A 23,085-nucleotide genomic window follows, 5' to 3' on the forward strand; every position below is an offset into this window, starting at 1 on the left:
AAATGACATCTTCTCCTATAGATTTTCTGATAATGTGGCTTTTACAGTTTATCAGTGAATTCTTATTTTGTTATGAGAGATTGTCTTTAAGAAGGTTGTGCCGAAGTTTGAGGACAGGGCACTCCGCTACATAATCATTTATATCATTTTATTTCTAAACCCACAACATATTTCGCAGTACACAAACTAATTATTCAGTTTATACTGTTCTAGCGTCATATTAACAGGCTTATTGATCAAGAATCAGATTAATGTATTTCTGATTATATCATAAAGAAATGGGTTCGTTCAGTTACCCCGAACATACCATTTACTCATCCTTTAATAGAAATACTCAGAATTAGTGCCGGGCAAAAACTTCTATACGCATATATTTTAGTAATAGTTTTTTATGGGCATCTGGTTTTATAAAATATATTTTATTCCCTGGAGGGATGGGTGTGGGAGAATCAGTGCCCACAGGCACCAGAAATGTAAATTCAACTCTAAGTCTACAGACTCTAACTTGATACATTGCGGTTGTTGGTAATGTAATAGCTAGAAAACTGTCTACATTGGTTCCATCAGCTTCTGCAACTGAATGAGAACATCATGTCGAGAATTCCAACAAGCAGACAATGCCATTTGTCATATATTTTTTCTACCTTTTTGACTTTTTTTTTTTTTTTTATATTTAGCCAACCCTCCACTCTTGAAACTCAGCATTGTTGACCCTGAGTGAAAAAGTAGATTTATATTAATAATGAGTCATTTTTATAGTTTTTTCTCCCTGTGGGGTTTATGAAAAGAAAGGGTAGAGATCATTTAAGGGACAGAACAAGTTGTAAATCCTTGACAGATTGATGTGAACTGAGTGTTTTTTTGAGGGATTCGGTAAGTCTTGTGCCTTTTTTAATGTCTCCAGCGGTGGTTTGTCATTGGTTAAATGGAAACATCATGGCGGATTGCACAGGCTTTTAAGAGTATTAAATAAAACAACTTCTGTCAAAGGGACAGTTCTCTTTAAACAGATTATCGCTAGATAGAGTGTGGAATAATTATTTTACATGGTTGCAGTTTGGACCGCTATATTTTCCACCATTTGTAGATGATTATATACCTGTACTATCTCTTAAAAAATAATTATTAAATGGAGGAGAATGGGGGTTGAATATGGTGACTGGCAATAAAATCACAAAACAGTTTGGGTATATTTGCACGCCAAGTTTAATATAATCGCAGACCAAAGCGTTAAAATAAAAGAGGCCTTGGCATTATGAAATATTCGCATCACTTACGGATGAAACCTAGCAGTTGTGAGAAGAGGTAAAGGGTTAAAAACCCTCCTTTTAGTTTTCTATCTTTTTTGTTGTTGTTTTTAAATCACTTGCAGATGTAGAATTGGGGATACATGCCATATCAACTAGGTCGGCCTTTCACTGGAGTTAAAAGTGTCAGAATTTGGCAATTCTCAAGGGCCATTCAGTTACATCTGACTTGTAGATCTAAACAAATAAATTATCTAGGGACACATAACAGAATGCTCTTGAACATAGTCCGAGCCCTGCACAACCTCTCTGAATGTTTGGATAATGCAGAAGAGCAACATGTTCACTTTCCTGAATGATTTATTCTAACTAAATATTTTTACTGCTTATTTTAAATCGGTAAATGAGATTGTGCTGTAGTTACATAAAGTAACAGAGAACAATGAAATGTTCTACTATAATTGCTGATCTACAACTCCCACAATGCACAGACAAAGCTACAATCTGATCTACAACTCACACAATGCACAGACAAAGCTACGAGCTGATCTACAACTCACACAATGCACAGACAAAGCTACAATCTGATCTACAACTCACACAATGCACAGACAAAGCTACAAGCTGATCTACAACACCCACAATGCACAGACAAAGCTACGAGCTGATCTACAACTCCCACAATGCACAGACAAAGCTACAAGCTGATCTACAACTCCCACAATGCACAAACAAAGCTACAAGATGATCTACAACTCACACAGTGCACAAACAAAGCTACAATCTGATCTACAACTCACACAATGCACAGACAAAGCTACGAGCTAATCCACAACCCACACAATGCACAGACAAAGCTACGAGCTAATCTACAACCCACACAATGCACAGACAAAGCTACAAGATGATCTACAACTCACACAATGCACAGACAAAGCTACAAGCTGATCTACAACTCCCACAATGCACAGACAAAGCTACAAGCTGAGCTACAACTCACACAATGCACAGACAAAGCTACAAGATGATCTACAACTCACACAATGCACAGACAAAGCTACAAGATGATCTACAACTCACACAATGCACAGACAAAGCTACAAGCTAATCTACAACCCACACAATGCACAGACAAAGCTACGAGCTGATCTACAACTCACACAATGCACATACAAAGCTACAATATGATCTACAACTCCCACAATGCACAGACAAAGCTACAATCTGATCTACAACTCACACAATGCACAGACAAAGCTACAAGATGATCTACAACTCCCACAATGCACGGACAAAGCTACGAGCTGATCTACAACTCACACAATGCACAGACAAAGCTACGAGCTGAGCTACAACTCACACAATGCACAGACAAAGCTACAAGAGGATCTACAACTCCCACAATGCACAGACAAAGCTACGAGCTAATCCACAACTCACACAATGCACAGACAAAGCTACGAGCTAATCCACAACCCACACAATGCACAGACAAAGCTACGAGCTAATCTACAACCCACACAATGCACAGACAAAGCTACAAGATGATCTACAACCCACACAATGCACAGACAAAGCTACAAGATGATCTACAACTCACACAATGCACAGACAAAGCTACAAGCTGATCTACAACTCCCACAATGCACAGACAAAGCTACAATCTGATCTACAACTCCCACAATGCACAGACAAAGCTACAGCTGAGCTACAACTCACACAATGCACAGACAAAGCTACAAGATGATCTACAACTCACACAATGCACAGACAAAGCTACAAGATGATCTACAACTCACACAATGCACAGGCAAAGCTACGAGCTGATCTACAACTCACACAATGCACAGACAAAGCTACGAGCTGAGCTACAACTCACACAATGCACAGACAAAGCTACAATCTGATCTACAACTCACACAATGCACAGACAAAGCTACGAGCTGAGCTACAACTCACACAATGCACAGACAAAGCTACAAGATGATCTACAACTCCCACAATGCACAGACAAAGCTACGAGCTGAGCTACAACACACACAATGCACAGACAAAGCTACGAGCTGATCTACAACTGACACAATGCACAGACAAAGCTACAAGATGACCTACAACTCACACAATGCACAGACAAAGCTACGAGCTGAGCTACAACCCACACAACGCACAGAGCTGACTGTCGGAGTACACTGGCATTGCCATTATTTGAAAGTGGCAGCATTCTGTGTAAACTAGTTTTTTTTTTTGTCAAATTATGACTTTACTAGTCTAATAACTGTATCTACCAGGCAGAGGCTGACAGAGGAGTAAGAGAACCTTACAGCAGACATTGTTTCAGATCAGTCCTTTACATCTACTTTATGTACTTGCAGTTCCACTTATGACCACATGGGTGTCTTGGAGGAAATGCAACTACGTAGTCAGGAAGCATTTCCCATATAAATAGATCCTTACATACTGCTGTTTTATATGTGGTTTTGTTGGTTAGTCCTTCAACAAATGTATGTAGTAAAGGGAAGGCCAGGCCAGGCCAAACGGCTATCAGCATGTTTGACTTCTTAATAAATCCATAATGTGACATTTGTCCCATGTTTCGCTAGGCTAAACATGGGCCCCCCTCTCTAACCAGCATTCATACAATACAGCTCATGGTTTGCGGCTGTAAAGGGATGAATATTAGGGCAGGAAGTCGATCCATCTTGGTGAGGGGGATCCATGGATTTCATGTTAAAGCCAGAGTTTCTGGAATGCTGGAAGTGAATGATTCACACGTCCAGGTGCATTCCATTGTTTTATATCTTCCAAAGCCAACACTCATCACACCGCGCTCCAAGATTTATTTAAAATCTCAGCCAAATTCATTCCGAGCCTTACTGCTCAACCAAATCCAACGTAGACAAACAAGGGCACACACGAACAACATATATATAATAACCAAATAGATGTTATTGCACGTCTGTTACACAAAGTGGCAGAATTTAATGTCCTGCTACCATTTATTACAGTGTATCTAAAAGGCTAAGCTTGTGAGTACATTACTTCTGGCCATGGACATGCCAACGTATCTCTTTTAGAGGATGGGTTTCACAAGTTTTATGAGATAGCTATTTTGGCGCATAGTTGCCACGTCTTTTTTTTTCAGCTCGATATGACTTGTTTTTTTAGTAACTAGAACCATTCATTATGAATTTGTGTCTTACAAAGCAGGATTTCTTACTCAACAAAGCAAACTAAACAAAACAACTAAAACATAGAGCCCTAAAACAAAATAGCCCTCAAGACAACCACACACAAAATAAAAATTCCATGAACAAAATTCATGCAAATACAAAAAGGAACGATAGCCTACACAAAATACGAAATGTTTTAATTAAAATATATATATATTGTATGCAAAACACTCCAATACCATATGCGGAACTCTTCATCTTAGTAATTCTTCTACACAGCAGTCCATTAGAGTTGACCTATTAATTATATTATTGTTTATGTGGAAATCACCCCACACATAGATAGAATGTTCATGTGTGGTCCTCGTCTATAGACTTTAAAATATTAAGTATCAATGTAAGTGTTAGATGTATTGTTGTCAGGCTACAATACTGATCAGAAGTGCTGACAGATTGTTTGACAGTTTGATCGAGCCACCCAACTGGAATCACTAGGCACTATAAAAGAGGTAAACACATGTAGACTGAATGAGGACCACATAAGACACAAATTACGTGAAGTCTTGTTTTTTGTTTCACTGCAGAGGTGTAGTTATTTATTGGGCTGCAGACTTTGCTTCATCTCTTCATTTCTAAGGATACCATAAGAGATTGGAGGCTGGTGGAAAATCACTTAGGGCTGTGTACAAGTATAGCAAAGTATACAAAGTGCAAGATGGTCTGGACCAAGGGTATATTGCATTGCACCGGGATGCTAACAACTCACAAACAGAGCCAAAAATTTCACTGGTGACATGTAAGGGGAATGTAACACAAATATCACATCATCATTTAGCCACTTAAGGACCAAACTTCTGTAATAAAAGGGAATCATGACATGTCCCATATGTCATGTGTCCTTAAGGGGTTAAGTATGTATATCATATACCGTAGTAAACCGTGTATAGGTGACTCCTAATTTTTATTGTCTGTTTTCCATTTTATTTTCACTGACAATCATAAACCATGTATACACAGACTGGTATTCTTATAAATGGTTTGTGTCGAAATTGACTCTTTAATGTTAATTGTCAACATGGTATCACTACATTGATGAGAGCCCAACAATATTACAACAACATTCACAAAATGTACTGTTTTTATTGTGCTGTTAGATTTAGGATGGGTTAGGGTAAGTGTTAAGGGTTGTTATGGTTAGGGGTACACTAGGTACCCTAACTCCATTTTTTATTTAAGGCCAGGGTTTATCCACACTGAATATGTTAATGGTGAGTCACACAGATACAATTATTTGAAAGTAGAAGGAAACTCAGGAATACCCAGTAGTTTCTTCCAGAAGGCAGGCATTTTTAAGGAGCCGTGTACAGCAACGTTTCGACCCTAAAACAAGCCTTTGTGAAACCTTTGAAAATGTGCCTTAATAAAAGTCTGCCTGTTTGCGACAACTTCCTTCCACTTCTTTCTCCTTTCCAGTGGCTTCTTGGGATCTGCTCTCCCTTTCTGGAGAATCCTGGTGGGAATGTTCCCATACTTGATGTGTGCATCACAGAAATTCTGTACAGATACAGTTATTGTCACTAACACGCCAAATTAACTATTCGTGTTTGTTTATTTAAGTTAGAGCACTTGTGTTAAACTGAACATGACTTGACAGCTTCTTAGTCATTATGTCCACTTTACATCTTGTGGGTTTTGTGTTTTGTTTTTTTTGAGAATACAAGACAGAATTTAGTGGAGAGAGAGGTGTAAGTTATGAGCTGATCACCAAGCGTGGGCTAGGAGGTATTTGGAGATAAAAGAAGAAATGTATGCAAGAATATAATTAAGGAAGACAGGATGTATTTTTCTCCACCCCCAGACCTAATTTTAGAACCATAATCCCATACGCTAGTGTCCTTGTAATTATCACCAACCAGTGTATGCTGTCCGGATGCTCATACTAAACACAGAGCTTTAATTGACCTGTTTTATGACAGCCCGACTTCTTGTGTTTGTGCTGTTGTGTAAAGGATATATCTATAGTTTTCTTCTTTTCTTTTAAGCATACTGTGAGAGTCCAAAGATAAGTAAAGTAAATGTGATACATTTATTGGCCAACTATGCTGATTTCCAACTGGTTGATGGTTGATGCATCAATGAAACCCTGACAGTATTATAAAGTGGGCAGATAACTGGTTAGTTTGGATGTTAAATGAAAACATTATAACACTTTAAAACTCTAACAAGCATCAAAGGTCCATACACTATAAAACGGAAAAATAATGATGGATAAATATCAAACTCACAAAAGTGGAGGATATGTTAGCCTTAAAGAATTCAAGCATTGGTTGCTGGAGGTCACAGCAGTAAGTCACCAATGTGTCCACACCATCATGGAACTTTGATTTCATCTCTGATTCAATTTCTGAACAATTCCGGAAATATTACAAAAATAAACAGCCCCAATGATGGCATAAACAAATCGCCAAAAACAAATAAGAATGGGGATCCCCAGGACCCTCCACAATAGCCAGTAGGGAGAGAGGATAAACAACGTTGTCTGCTCACATCCCAGTCAATCATGGGCTCAAACAGAAGAGAATATGTAATAGAAGGACTGTGTAACTACTGCAACAGCTTCTCTGTTATCCATGTGGGGCAAGCAGAACATCTCTCAGATTGCAGTGGATTGAGAGCTAATAGTAACAAACTTGCAGGCATGCCACATCACAATGACTCCTTTACCATTCTGTGGCCTTTAATTTGCTCCTTAATAACATAAGAAAACAATAAGCCAGGTCCTGCTCCTCCCTGTGGGATTCTGAGAGGTTAATGTAATATGTAATACTGAGGGGAAGATTGAGGTGTTCTTTAATTCCCTTCATAAAAATACAAATAAATATAAACCTCCCTAATAAATATAGTGCTACATGGTTTCTTTACCACCTCGGCAATAACAACTCCGAAACCAAAGAAACAAAGAAAGAAGGCCAGATTTTAATTGGAAAGAATAGTGTCAAGCCTCAAAATGTTACCTTAAAAACATTGCACAAGAATTTATTCTGAAATTGTGTGCATCCCCAGTTTCTCCTGTTGGCACAGCATTTTATTACTCCTGTTGGCACGCCATTCTAGTACACCTGTTGGCACACTGTTATTATTCCTGTTGGCACACCATTCTAGTACTCCTGTTGGCACACCATGTTAGTACTCCTGTTGGCACACCATTCCTGTAGTACTCCTGTTGGCACGCCATTCTAGTACACCTGTTGGCACACCATGCTATTACTCCTGTTGGCACACCATTCTAGTACTCCTGTTAGCACACTATGGCATAACTTCTGTTGGCACACTATGCTATTACTCCTGTTGGCACACCATTCAAGTACACATGTTGGCACACTATATTATTACTCCTGTTGGGACACCATGCCATTACTCCTGATGGCACACCATTCTAGTACTCCTGTTGGCACACTATGTTATTACTCCTATTGGCACACTATGCTATTTCCTACTGTTGGCATACCATGCTATTACTTCTGTTGGAACGCCATGGAATTACTCCTGTTGACATACCTTGCTATTACTCCTGTTGGCACACCATGTTATTACTCCTGTTGGCACACCATTCTAGTACTCCTGTTGGCACACTATGCCAATACTCCTGTTGGCACACCATACTATTACTCCTGTTGGCACACCATGTTATTGATCCTGTTGGCACACCATTCTAGTACACCTGTTGACACACTATGCTATTACTCCTGTTGGCACACCATACTATTACTCCAGTTGGCACACCATGTTATTACTCCTGTTGGAACACCATTCTAGTACTCCTGTTGGCAAACTATGCTATTACTCCTGTTGGCACACTATGCTATTACTCCTGTTGGCACACCATATTATTGGTCCGGTTGGCACACCATGTTATTACTCCTGTTGGCACACCATTCTAGTACTCCTGTTGGCACACTATGCTATTACTCCTATTGGCACACTATGCTATTTCCTCCTGTTGGCATACCATGCTATTACTTCTGTTGGAACGCCATGGAATTACTCCTGTTGACATACCTTGCTATTACTCCTGTTGGCACACCATGTTATTACTCCTGTTGGCACACCATTATAGTACTCCTGTTGGCACACTATGCCAATACTCCTGTTGGCACACCATACTATTACTCCTGTTGGCACACCATGTTATTGATCCTGTTGGCACACCATTCTAGTACACCTGTTGACACACTATGCTATTACTCCTGTTGGCACACCATACTATTACTCCAGTTGGCACACCATGTTATTACTCCTGTTGGCACACCATGTTATTACTCCTTTTGGCACACTATTCTAGTACTCCTGTTGGCACACTATGCTATTACTCCTGTTGGCACACCATATTATTAGTCCGGTTGGCACACCATGTTATTACTCCTCTTGGCACAACATTCTAGTACTCTTGTTGGCACAATATGTTATTACTCCTGTTGGCACACCATGTTATTACTCCTGTGTGCACACCATTCTAGTACTCCTGTTGGCACACTATGCTAGTACTCCTGTTGTCACACCATACTCTTACTCCTGTTGGCACACCATGTTATTACTCCTGTTGGCACACCATGCTATTACTCCTGTTGGCACACCATTCTAGTACTCCTGTTGGCACACCATGTTATTACTACTGTTGGCACACCATTCTAGTACACCTGTTGGCACACCATTCTAGTACTCCTGTTGGCACACCATTCTAGTACTCCTGTTGGCACACTATGCTATTACTCCTGTTGGCACACCATTCTAGTACTCCTGTTGGCACACCATGTTATTACTCCTGTTGGCACACCATGTTATTACTCCTTTTGGCACACTATTCTAGTACTCCTGTTGGCACACTATGCTATTACTCCTGTTGGCACACCATATTATTAGTCCGGTTGGCACACCATGTTATTACTCCTCTTGGCACAACATTCTAGTACTCTTGTTGGCACAATATGTTATTACTCCTGTTGGCACACCATGTTATTACTCCTGTGTGCACACCATTCTAGTACTCCTGTTGGCACACTATGCTAGTACTCCTGTTGTCACACCATACTCTTACTCCTGTTGGCACACCATGTTATTACTCCTGTTGGCACACCATGCTATTACTCCTGTTGGCACACCATTCTAGTACTCCTGTTGGCACACCATGTTATTACTACTGTTGGCACACCATTCTAGTACACCTGTTGGCACACCATTCTAGTACTCCTGTTGGCACACCATTCTAGTACTCCTGTTGGCAAACTATGCTATTACTCCTGTTGGCACACTATGCTATTACTCCTGTTGGCACACCATATTATTGGTCCGGTTGGCACACCATGTTATTACTCCTGTTGGCACACCATTCTAGTACTCCTGTTGGCACACTATGCTATTACTCCTATTGGCACACTATGCTATTTCCTCCTGTTGGCATACCATGCTATTACTTCTGTTGGAACGCCATGGAATTACTCCTGTTGACATACCTTGCTATTACTCCTGTTGGCACACCATGTTATTACTCCTGTTGGCACACCATTATAGTACTCCTGTTGGCACACTATGCCAATACTCCTGTTGGCACACCATACTATTACTCCTGTTGGCACACCATGTTATTGATCCTGTTGGCACACCATTCTAGTACACCTGTTGACACACTATGCTATTACTCCTGTTGGCACACCATGTTATTACTCCTGTTGGCACACCATGTTATTACTCCTTTTGGCACACTATTCTAGTACTCCTGTTGGCACACTATGCTATTACTCCTGTTGGCACACCATATTATTAGTCCGGTTGGCACACCATGTTATTACTCCTCTTGGCACAACATTCTAGTACTCTTGTTGGCACAATATGTTATTACTCCTGTTGGCACACCATGTTATTACTCCTGTGTGCACACCATTCTAGTACTCCTGTTGGCACACTATGCTAGTACTCCTGTTGTCACACCATACTCTTACTCCTGTTGGCACACCATGTTATTACTCCTGTTGGCACACCATGCTATTACTCCTGTTGGCACACCATTCTAGTACTCCTGTTGGCACACCATGTTATTACTACTGTTGGCACACCATTCTAGTACACCTGTTGGCACACCATTCTAGTACTCCTGTTGGCACACCAGTCTAGTACTCCTGTTGGCACACTATGCTATTACTCCTGTTGGCACACCATTCTAGTACTCCTGTTGGCACACTATGTTATTATTCCTGTTGGCACACCATGCTATTACTCCTTTTGGTACACTATGTTATTACTCATGTTGGCACACTATGCTATTACTCCTGTTGGCACACTATGCTATTACTCCTGTTGGCACACCATTCTAGTACTCCTGTTGGCACACTATGTTATTATTCCTGTTGGCACACCATGCTATTACTCCTTTTGGTACACTATGTTATTACTCATGTTGGCACACTATGCTATTACTCCTGTTGGCACACTATGCTATTACTCCTGTTGGCACACTATGCTATTACTCCTGTTGGCACACCATGTTATTACTCCGATCGCGCACCATTCTAGTACTCCTGTTGGCACACCATACTATTACTTCTGTTGGCACACCATGTTATTACTCCTGTTGGCACACCATGCTATTACTCCTGTTGGCACACTATGCTATTACTCTTGTTGGCATACCATAATATTATTATGATTGGCACACCATGTTATTACTCCTGTTGGCAAACCATGCTATTACTCTTGTTGGCACACCATGCTTTTACTTCTGTTGGAACACCATGGAATTACTCCTGTTGGCCTACCTTGCTATTACTCATGTTGGCATACCATGCTTTTACTCCCGTTGGCACACCATTCTAGTACTCCTGTTGGCACACCATGTTATTATTCCTGTTGGCATACCATTCTAGTACTCCTGTTGGCACACCATTGTATTATTTCTGTTGCCACACCATTCTAGTAGTACTCCTGTTGGCACACCATGCTATTACTCCTGTTGGCACACCATTCTAGTACTCCTGTTGGCAAACCATTTTATTACTCCTGTTGGCACACCATTCTAGTACACCTGTTGGCACACCATTCTAGTACTCCTGTTGGCACACCATTCTAGTACTCCTGTTGGCAAACCATTTTATTACTCCTGTTGGCACACCATTCTAGTACACCTGTTGGCACACCATTCTAGTACTCCTGTTGGCACACTATGGTATTACTCCTGTTGGCACACTATGGTATTACTCCTGTTGGCACACTATGCTATTACTCCTGTTGGCACACCATGTTATTACTCCGATCGCGAACCATTCTAGTACTCCTGTTGGCACACCATACTATTACTTCTGTTGGCACACCATGTTATTACTCCTGTTGGCACACCATTCTAGTACTCCTGTTGGCACACTATGCTATTACTCCTGTTGGCACACTATGCTATTACTCCTGTTGGCACACTATGCTATTACTCCTGTTGGCACACCATGCTATTACTCCTTTTGGCACACCATTCTATTACTCAAGTTGGCCCACCATAATATTATTCCTCTTGGCTATCATGCTATCCTCTGTTTAGTAGAACAGATTGAATGTCCAATAAAAAATGTAGTTTCTCATTATCCCAGTTATTTACTTGATTCACATTGTTAGCAATGACTTTTTGTTTTCTGTTCACTAAGCGTGCAGTGCCTGCAGCCCATAAATAGAAGTATGTATAACGCGAGCATATGGTCTACATTTTTACAATGCCTTAAAGAATTTAACTTCTTCAGACACTCAGATATCCTTCCTCACTGCATCTCACTTTCTAATATTCCTTCTATCACTGCCACATAATCATTCTATCATACGCTTTGATCTAGATGTAGGGGCTATCAAAGCTGAAGCTCCATGCCACACATAATAGACTCAAGCTGGCTGGTGTTGTGTTGTGATCTGCTGCTGCCCTGAAATGCTCGGTATTAAATTCATAGCTTGTGTCCAAAGAGACACAAATACCTTTCTTGGTCTTGCTGGGCATCCTGGGAAACAAAACTCGTAAATCCTAAAGTGTCAAAGGATGGATTCCCTGTGCCCCATTACCCATGTGATATGTTCCCTGTGCCCAGTTACCTATACAATGGATTCCCTGTGCCCAGTTGCACACAGGATGAATTCCCTGTGCCCCATTACCTATAGGAAGGATTTCCTTTGCCCCATTGCCTATATGATATATTCACTGTGTCCCATTACACATAGGATAAATTCCCTGTGTCTCCTTAACTATAGGATGTATTCCCTGTGCCCCATAGGATGGATTACCGGTGCCCCATAACCCATAAGATGGATTCCTTGTCCCCCATTACCCATAGGAAAGATTTCATGTGCCCCATTACCCATAGGATGGATTCCCTTTGCCCCATTACCCATAGGATGGATTCCCTGCGCCCCATTATTCATAGGATAGATTCCATTTGCCCCATAGTATGGATTCCCTTAGCCCCATTACCCATATGATGGATTCCCTGTCCCCCATAACCCACACCTTGAATATGCTGTGCAATTTTGGGCACCTGTTCTAAAGAAAGATATCATGGTACTAAAAAAAGTGCAGAGACGAGCTACAAAATTGATAAAAGGAATGGAGCATTTTAGTTACGAAGAAAGGTTAAAATTTTTAAATCTGTTTAGTTTGGAAAAACGGCGCCTGAGAGGGGATATGATAACATTATACAAATATATTCGGGGCCAGTACAAATCTTTATCTGGAAGTCTATTCATAAACAGGGCTATAAATAGGACATGAGGTCACACATTTAGGCTGGAAGACAGGAGATTTCATCTAAGGCAAAGAAAAGGTTTTTTTTTACAGTAAGAGCAATAAGGATATGGAATTCTCTACCTGAAGAGGGGGTTTGTCAGAGTCTATACAGATGTTTAAACTGCAATTGGATAAATACTTGCAAAAACATAAAATACAGGAATTAATTTCTAATTAGTGGGTAATAGCTGCTTGATCCAAGGAGATATCGGACTGCTATTTTGGGGTCAAGAAGGAATTTTTTCCTGGTTTGTTGCAAAATTGGAAGCGATTCAGACTAGGTTTTTTGCCTTCTTTTGGATCAACTGCAAAAACATATGTGGGGAAGGCTGAACTTGATGGACCAAGTCTCTTTTCAGCTATGTAACTATGTAACTACCTATATGGATTCACTGTGCCCCATTGTACATAGGATTGATTCCCTGTGCCCAATTACCTAAACGATGGATTTCCTGTGCCCCATTACCTATATAATGGATTCACTGTGCCCCATAACTCGTAGGATAGATTCCTTGGTCCCCATTACCCATAGGAAGGATTTCATGTGCCCCACTACCTATAGGATGGATTCCCTGTGCCCCATTACCCATAGGATTGATTCCCTGTGCCCTATTACCTATTCAATGGATTCCCTGTGCTCCATTACCCATAGGATGGATTCCCTGTACCCCATTACCCAAAAGATGCTTTCTCTGTGCCCCATTACCCATAGGATGGTTTATCTGTGCCCTATTACTCATAGGATGGATTCCCTGTGCACCATTACCTATAGGATGGATTCCCTGTGCCCCATTACATACAGGAAGGATTCACTGTGCCCCATTGCGTAAAGGATGGATTCACTGTGCCCGATTACGTATAGGATGGATTCACTGTGCCCCATTATCCAAAGGATGAATTCCCTGTGCCCCATTACCCATAGGAAAGATTCCTTGTGCCCCATTACCCATTGGATGGTTCCCCGTAGCCCCATTAACCATATGAAGGATTCCCTGTGCACCATAGGATAGATTCAGTTGCCCCTTTACCTATAAGATAGATTTCCTGTCTTCCATTATGCATGGAATGGGCTGTGACTCATTGTGCCCCTTGCTTTCCCAGTAAATCTCTTTGTGGCTTAGCCTGCTTGTGAAAATTGATTTTATATGTCTGAAATTTCCATTTTATAAATGTGTGCGGAATTATTTTTAGCTGCAAAGTCTAGATACAGATGGAGGGCATGGTGACAAAAACATAAATTCAAACTTTGTATTTAGTCCCAGTGTCATTTTTCAGCTCCATCCCAATGAAACCCCTTCATCCAGCACTGGATCTAGATCAAGGACCAACAAGACTAACCCTCTGGTCCCCTGGTGGCTCTTCACCAACATTTTAAAAACCAGTATGAAAGGCAAGATATTTAGATGAGGTTGTGTATAAGTACACAATATATATGATTGGAGAGGCGTGTAAAACAAAAAGTGAAGGGAACATGAGCAAATGTATACTAATGTACTTATTGAACAGTTCGTAGGTAGCACACACAAATAGTTAGAATGGGGAACTGACATTTCGACAGAACTGGCATTTTCAGTCCTAATTTGAATATATTAGTTCACAACAAATATAAAAGCTACCTGTGTATCATATGAGCAACTAAAGTTACCTGTATAGTCTATTAAAGTTACCTGTATATGCTTTACGCAACAAGAAGTTACCTGCACACTGTTTCAAACCCTAGAACCCTGGATATTAGTTTTTTTTCGGCAAACTGTCTATGGGTCCACCACATATATGGTGCAGTCTAGATTACCTGCTAGCAACTTCTTTGTGCTGTAAAGAACCGCTGATACAATGTAGGTACCATCATCATCATAAAAACTCCAGTCTAGTGTTAGTGAGTCACCAGGTATATCTCCATCAATCATAAGGTTTATAAACTAAAATCACCAGCTAGGAACGTCTTTTGAAAGTAACCAGATTTCTAAAGCGGTGAATGTGAGGTATAAAATAACTCACATGGACTATGGCTAGTTGAAGGACATCTTGGCATTTCAGTGGATTGCCTGTTCCCAGATCTAAGAACAATCTGCATTTTCCTCTCATTACTTGTGTTTTCCTTCATAATATCCTCGTAGACTTGAGATCAGTGCGCAGAGTTATTGACAGGAACGGCCTCACTTACAACAGTTTTAACACTATGCAATGGTTAAATATGACTCTAGTATTTAAACACAAAGCTCATCAGTGATTATTATGTCATTAGTTAAAATCTTATGTTGAAGAATGCATGTGTGTATGTCCACATGTAAGATACACGTACACTCCCGTTTTCCGGCTGTAATTGTAAATGCCACCCGTCCTCACTCCTTTCACAGGTTCTGGGTGGTTTAAATTTAGGTGAATATTAATTGGGGGATTATGGCAGTGGTTGTCACTACCTTAGAATAGGGAAAAGCAGGTCCCAATCCTTCTCAGACCAACTTACCATTAATCATACTTGGACAAGATGCCTAATAATATATATCTTCCAATGTCAAATCCTCATAGATTGTTTGAGCAGGGCCTTCGAATAACACCTTTCTATAATTGTGAAGCACTGTGGTGTTATATAAATGGTAATAATTTCAAATTTTCTATGCCTTTTATTGTATTTATACCTTTTTCTGGCAAGGCAATACTACATTCCATATAGTATTATGCCCTCGATAATGTCAAAATATACTATTTTTTTTTAATAACTGGCATTAGATGAGTACACAATGTATCCTTTGAAGTGTAATATGGTATTTATTATAACAAAGATTCATAGAAATCACATTCCATACTGACAGACAAAACATCTTCTGGGCATGAAGAGCAGAGTGATAACAAGATGATGGGGTGCCTATGATCAGAGCCTTAGTCCCAAATCTCCTTTGGCGCTGGACCATCTCCAGCATGTGACGTTTCCTGATGCTCTAACAAGGAGGAGAGATGCTTGTTCCTTGATGATACAGAATTCTATTCTAGGCTCCATCCTCTGCATGCTGTAGTGGTTAATACTTAGTTTTTTTTATATAGTCTGACTTTTTACTATCCATAAACACTAAACACAGGCACTAAACTCATGGTTCCTCTCATAAGGAATATCAAATCGAGCAAGCAAAGGAGCAGTTTACCTGTTTATTTTATGTAGAAGATGGTTCAATGAAAATGAATTCTGAAACTAATGGGATTTAGTGTCTGGCAGGCTTCTGTGATATGAACAAGAACAAAGCCCTTCTTAAGTCAACGTTAAAACCTGCCAACATAGACATTGCTTTGGAACTGGATCCAGTATATTCCCAATGTAAACGTGTGTGGAACAGCACCATAAACTGTAAAACAAACAGGGTTAATTACTAGTGTACTTTTTGAGAATTCAACATGAATTCAAATAAATTTTAAAACCAAATACTGAATTGTCACTGTTTACCGTACACGAAAATGTTAAATTAATTTTGTATTTCAACAATCCACACTTTAGCTAATTATCCAATCAGTGTGAAGGTGATTTCACAGGAAGCATTCTGTAAATTCTATATCAGAATGTATAGTCCTGGGGCAGGGAAGCCAATCTTAATTTGTTTCTCTAATTCCAGGCAAAAAAAAAAAGAACAATCTTTAATTCTTTTATATGCACCAATCAGAAAACAAAATTAGGATCTGGAGATACTATAGAATCACAAAGTAAACAGGATACAATTTGTACAAAAATATGAAATATGAACTTGTGAGTCCTCTGAGGAAGACATAACATCTGATATAAAGGTTATCTATTGAAATTAATAATGGACAAATCTCCACTACATTTAATATCAACAGACAAATGTATCAGCCAGAGAACCGAGCCACCAATGCCATAGTTCTCCTCACCCCGATCACTGGATGTCGCCCATGGACGAACCCCAATTAGTTTTAGGGAGGAAGCTTTGGAGATGGGAGGCCAATATCCCAGACAAGAGCTTCAAGTGGAGATTCAGGACTGGTATTGGTCTAGAGGTGCTCATGTGACTATGATCCCTTTCGGGTTTGGATCTAAGGACTATTCGAGTCAAGTTAAGGAAGTTTATTAATAGACAATATAGATAAATGTGACTGAAGAGTGGAGTTAGAAAAGTGCCAAGCTGGGGCTCCAGGATTTTAAAATAATTTGCTGTGAGGGAGTCTGGGCGAGGTGCTTTTCCGGTGCAGAGAGAGGCAATAGCTGTTTGTATATCCTGATCAGTAATGGGGGTTTTCAGAATTGAAACAATCACTATGCATCAAAAACAGAAGTTGAGTGATGTCCATCAAACATCTCAGAAGTTGAGAGAGAAGAAGAGTGATGTCCATCAAACAATCAAGCACAGATATGCCAGGATGATTATTAAGTGAAGTTTATTGAAACCACAAGATGTCTCGTCCTATTAAAGTACTATTAGGGGCACAGTGCATCTCCCACATTAATCCCATCACTGATGGTCTGAAGGCCACTTATCTCATTTTTTTAAGATGATATTTATTCCAAAATATGCAGCAGATTAATTTGATCGTGGAATTTTAGATGGAACAAGTAGTGCAGACACTGCTATCCTCAATTTTGGATATGCCTTTTCTCTTAATATTCAGCATTCTCCCTGCTAAGGAAAGCAGAAAGGCAGAAAATCAAGAAGACAAAGTGCTATATGAGCACTTCAAACCCAAGTGTATGAAACAATATACTTTCAAAAGCAACCAACGCATTATGTAAGGTTCTCCTTGACTACACACACAACCACATATGGAAAACAGTGCACTGTGTGGTCAAAACTACCACCAGTGCATATAGTGGTGCACTAAACATAAAACACTTACCTTTATGTATTCAAGGATTGATATGCAGTAAAATCTGTACAGGGACAAAAAGAGAAAACAATACGGTGCAATATAGTCTGAAAATAAAAGTGGGTATACAGTCTAATACTCCAAACTCACAAAGTATAGAGCCAGATGGGACAGACTCAGTTGACAAAATAAGCAATTGTAGTCCAAGGCAGATCTATTGAAGAAATAAATACAGCGTTTCGGCACATGTAAGAGCCTTTTGCAAGCTTATGTGAGTCGAAACACTGTCTTGGACCATACTTCCTGTTTTTATGCCTGGTCCTTTTTTCTGTTGCTGGATTCACATGGGGAATACACCCTGGACTGGTGACACTCAGAGGGTTATTAAAGGGATTTCTTACCAACTGTGTCTACATATTAATGTAACTGTCCTAACTGCTCTCAGTCTTGTAATATGTCAACATCTATGTCATGCTCCTGAGCAGGTCAGAGAGGAGACGATCGCAAGGGTTATTGGTTGAAACTTTGTCGTATTAGACATAACAAATTTACTGAAAATAAAGACTAAAGGGCAGTCTGCCACAAACAGGATACTTTGTGATAAAAAACAGGGTTTAGGCGATATGCCACAAACAAGATCTTTAGAAAGTAAATTAATAAAGTCTTTTGTATACAAGCAAGCTTGACGTTATACCAAGTAGTTAAGGATTTCCAGGATACTTTGCAATACAGCTAAATATAGGTAAATACCTTTTAGGAAAAGACAATACAGGATCATGCAGAGTTGCAGAGGTTGAAACAGGTAGGTATATTCCAAAATAATATAATGCAGGTTGTTTACAAGATCATGCAGTGATGCAGCAATTGAAGCAGTTAAGATTCTCCAAAGAAGGCAATACACCACAAATCAGGATTCTTGGAAGCTGATAAGGAAAGTCTTTTAGGCAAGTTCAGGATGAATTAATGCAGGTTAGTGCCTTTGAGTATGAGGAAATGCAGATGAGTACAGGATGAGGCACTGCAGGTAAGATGTAATTCAGGCAAGTTCAGGATGAAGTAATGCAGGTTAGTGCCTTTCAGTATGAGGAAATGCAGATGAGTACAGGATGAGGCACTGCAGGTAAGTTCTCTACAGAATGAAATCATGTAGATAAAATACAGGATATTACCAGGAACAGAGATTCTTTATCAGAGCATAGACTTCAATGTTAAGGCCACTGTTGTGTGCCGGGAGTAGACTTATCAATCCTCCTAGTTAGTTAATCCAGGTGAGGATATTAAGGTGAGTGAATAGATTAGTGGCTAGGGAGGCCACTAGAGGAGAAAATCATGAAGTTCACTTAAAGGGCCAGTAATAAACGAAAAAGTCTTACATGTCAGTTTTGAAACCTGACAATCTACCTATGATCTTATATATTTGTTTTGTTTTTTGTTTGTTTTTTCTGATCTTTACAGTGTAAACCTACATTCCACAATATCGAGTTATTGAAAAAGATTTATTTTTATTATATCACTGCAGCACCTGAAATTCTCTCTCCTCCTTACGACATCTGGAATATTACCGGGAAAGATGCAATTTTCGGTTGTGAGGTTTTTGCTTACCCCATGGCATCTATTGAATGGAGAAAAGAGGGGATCGAAATGCTGCTTCCTGGGGATGACCCACATATTTCAGTCCAGGTAATGTGTTTATAAGGATTTAGGGGTTCATTCATGTCACGTATTCATCCGCTTATAGAAATGTGGTTAATGACATTTACTGTCCACACTGGAAAAGTTGTGCCAAGCAGCAACCTAATCCACAGAAGGGTTAATGCTGAGCAGCAATTATGCAAATGAAACCTGGTAACTGACTTTGGGGTCAAAGGCCGGTTACAGCCTATCAGAACTAAAGGAGGGGTATTTAGGCCCAGTTCTCATCCTGCTCAGTGCCCTGTCGTGGTTTCCCTTGTGGTTGTCCGAGAGCGCGTTCCTGTTTATAGTTTTCTACCTGTTTTTTTACTTTGGCTTTGTTTATTGACTTCTCTATATTCTGGTATCCTGACTCCTGGCTTTCCTCATCGCTGCGTCCCTTTCTGAGTTCCCTGACCTCGGCTAGTATTTTTGACTATTCTATGTACGTTAAATCCGGCCATTCTAAGGACCGGTAATACGTTGCTTATTTGTCATCCGTGCTATACAGTTCTACGTCCTGGATCAAACAGTAATCCTGACAATTCACGAAACACCAAACTAAGAATGACATTCAAAATAAAAATAGCCGAACTGGAAACATTGTCTAAGTCAGCTTTTCTCTCAGGTTGGCTACTTTGGATTTAATTTGAAATTCACTTTGAATTTTTTTTTAGTAAATAACCCTGTTAGACTCTTCTTGCCCTTCTCTGAATGTAATCTCCTTCCCAAACTTTTTTTTTTATCAATATTTACTATTTTCTTTATAAATCATTTCCCTTCTTCCCTTTCAGTTTAATTCTCCCATTTATTTTGAAGCCTCTTTACTTCTCAAACTTTCTTCTGAAGCCATTCTTCTTAGACCTGGCCTTCCTTCTCAGAAACTCATCATAGTGAGCAACCTAGCTGCACTTTATTCTCTGACTCCTCATCCTTCTCAGACCTGGCCTTTCTTCCCAAAATATCATCATACTCAGCAACCTGGCCCCACTTTTATTCTCTGACTCCTCATCCTTCTCAGACCTGGCCTTTCTTCCCAAATCTCATCCTACTGAACAACCTGGCCCCACTTTATTCTCTGACTCCTCATCCTTCTCAGACCTGGCCTTTCTTCCCAAAATATCATCATACTGAGCAACCTGGCCCCACTTTATTCTCTGACTCCTCATCCGTCTCAGACCTGGCCTTTCTTCCCAAATCTCATCCTACTGAACAACCTTGCCGCACTTTATTCTCTGACTCCTCATCCTTCTCAGACCTGGCCTTTCTTCCCAAATCTCATCCTACTGAATAACCTGGCCCCACTTTATTCTTTGTCTCCTCATCCTTCTCAGACCTGGCCTTTCTTCACAAATCTCATCCTACTGAACAACCTTGCCGCACTTTATTCTCTGACTCCTCATCCTTCTCAGACCTGGCCTTTCTTCCCAAATCTCATCCTACTGAACAACCTGGACCCACTTTATTCTCTAACTCCTCATTCTTCTCAGACCTGGCCTTTCTTCCCAAAATATCATCCTGCTGAACAACCTGGCCCCACTTTATTCTCTGACTCCTCATCCTTCTCAGACCTGGCCTTTCTTCCCAAAATCCCATCATACTGAACAACCTGGCTACACTTTATTATCCGACTCGTTGTCCTTCTCCGACTTTTCCATCTCTGGTTATTTTCCATGATTAATTATTGAACTTCGCTGCTATTTCCTGCACTCTGTGTTGGTTCTCAAGGTTGGGTGCCTGGCATCTGGACCCCTATTAGATCATGAACTCTAACCCCTGAAACTGGACCAACTGCAAACTAAACAAAAAAAAAAGAGAAATTAATTATTTATAGTCTTGATTCTTAGTTTGTTTTAGTTGTTGTGATTCTATTGCGGATTTATGATAACACTATAACATGTTCAGTGTGATGAGAGAAAAGGGGGTTCAGGACAAAAGGACTCCCATCCTTACATGATTTGACTGGCATTTCCTCCCTCTGCTCTTGGAGATTTATGAAGCAATAAAGTGTGGAAGTGGGTGTGGAAAGCACGGTACAGACCGGGATGGTTCACTCACTTTTATTGCCATATTTTACAATAAATACTTCTCAGAAACGCTCATTATGACTGTCATCCTTCAGCAGGACACCAAAGGCAGAGGTACAATAAAGGTATACATCTTTCATAAAAACTGCTGTTATTGAGTCCTTTCATCCCTAAACCAACAATGAATAAGATCTGCAGAAATGAGAAGCAGATAATCTCTACCAACTTACAAATTGTTTGTTACAAAGTAACACATTAGGACTTCAGTAAACGTAATGTACCCAGTCAGCTCACCATCACTTTATATGAAGTTTCGTAGGGCGTTAAACATTTTAATATTTAAATGGGCACATATACTAAACCTCTATAAGGAAGAAATTAAATCCAAGAATTTGAAATTGAGAATTTACTAAAAAAAAATTGGAAATTAGCCCCAAATGTTTAAATGATTCAGCGCAGTTTGGAGCAATCAACCAAAAGTGTGGCGTGCTGAAGTAGATGCACCGCGTGCTAAAAACCCAGGCACAGGATATTGCTGGTAGTTATAGCTGCTCCTGTTGCTAAATATCTACTTTGTCGCACTCTACCTGAACCCTGAGATAAGGAGCACTTCAAGGATACATAGGCAGCAGGTGGCACTGATCGCAGCTTATTTCCTCTCATGCCCACCCACCTTGGCATCAGAAACCAAGCTTCTACTGCTATTCTGATGGATACAGTTACACACACTTTTCTTATTAGGGAACTTGTATCCTCATGCTGTTTTTAGCCCATCTTTCCATGATAAGATATGACATAACTGGGAGGGAGAAGATGTACAACCCTCCACGAACACATACATTAACTTATACAAGAATTAGATTTCTCCATGGTATAAAAAACCCAGAAAAGTGGCCAGATGCAGATAAGCAAGTAAAATATGGAAACTACAGATTTAATTCGACAAAATAATTCTCCATTTAAATACACAGTATTTTACATTAACATGTCAAGACTGAAGCACAATAATTTCTTGGAAAGGGAAGTATAATAAATAGAATAACTACTAAGATCTTTAACTTCTGGATGCAGATTTTCATGGAAATGTGGACATTTGTATATCATTTTCTCAGCCCCAGGAGATGATCCATGATGTTATGATTTAAACCATATCTTAGGATTTCCTGTTCCTCTACAAATAGGCTTAGGTATTTCAGTCCATGTAATTTATAGATCACAGCTCCCTAGGAGGAGCAGCCTCGGCTACTGTGTTGTTTCATTGAGTTCCCCTTTACGAAAATATTTTGTATATATAAAAAAAAGATCACCTGGAGAAACGAGGTGTGGATGAAATGGGGATTATTAGCTTTAGGGCTTCAATC

At 39.9% G+C, this 23,085-nt stretch overlaps 1 protein-coding gene across 1 annotated transcript in view; it reads left to right on the forward strand.

Annotated features, from left to right (window-relative positions):
• KAZALD1 (Kazal type serine peptidase inhibitor domain 1) overlaps window positions 1-23,085 on the forward strand; it is a 43,078-nt gene that overhangs the window by 6,047 nt on the left and 13,946 nt on the right. The window contains exon 3 of the mRNA XM_063435034.1: window positions 19,546-19,706. Coding sequence (XP_063291104.1) covers window positions 19,546-19,706 — 161 coding nt within the window. The remainder of the gene's footprint in view (window positions 1-19,545; window positions 19,707-23,085) is intronic.

The sequence above is a fragment of the Pelobates fuscus genome, chromosome 10 (genome assembly GCF_036172605.1).
Source record: "Pelobates fuscus isolate aPelFus1 chromosome 10, aPelFus1.pri, whole genome shotgun sequence".
Taxonomy (NCBI): domain Eukaryota; kingdom Metazoa; phylum Chordata; class Amphibia; order Anura; family Pelobatidae; genus Pelobates; species Pelobates fuscus.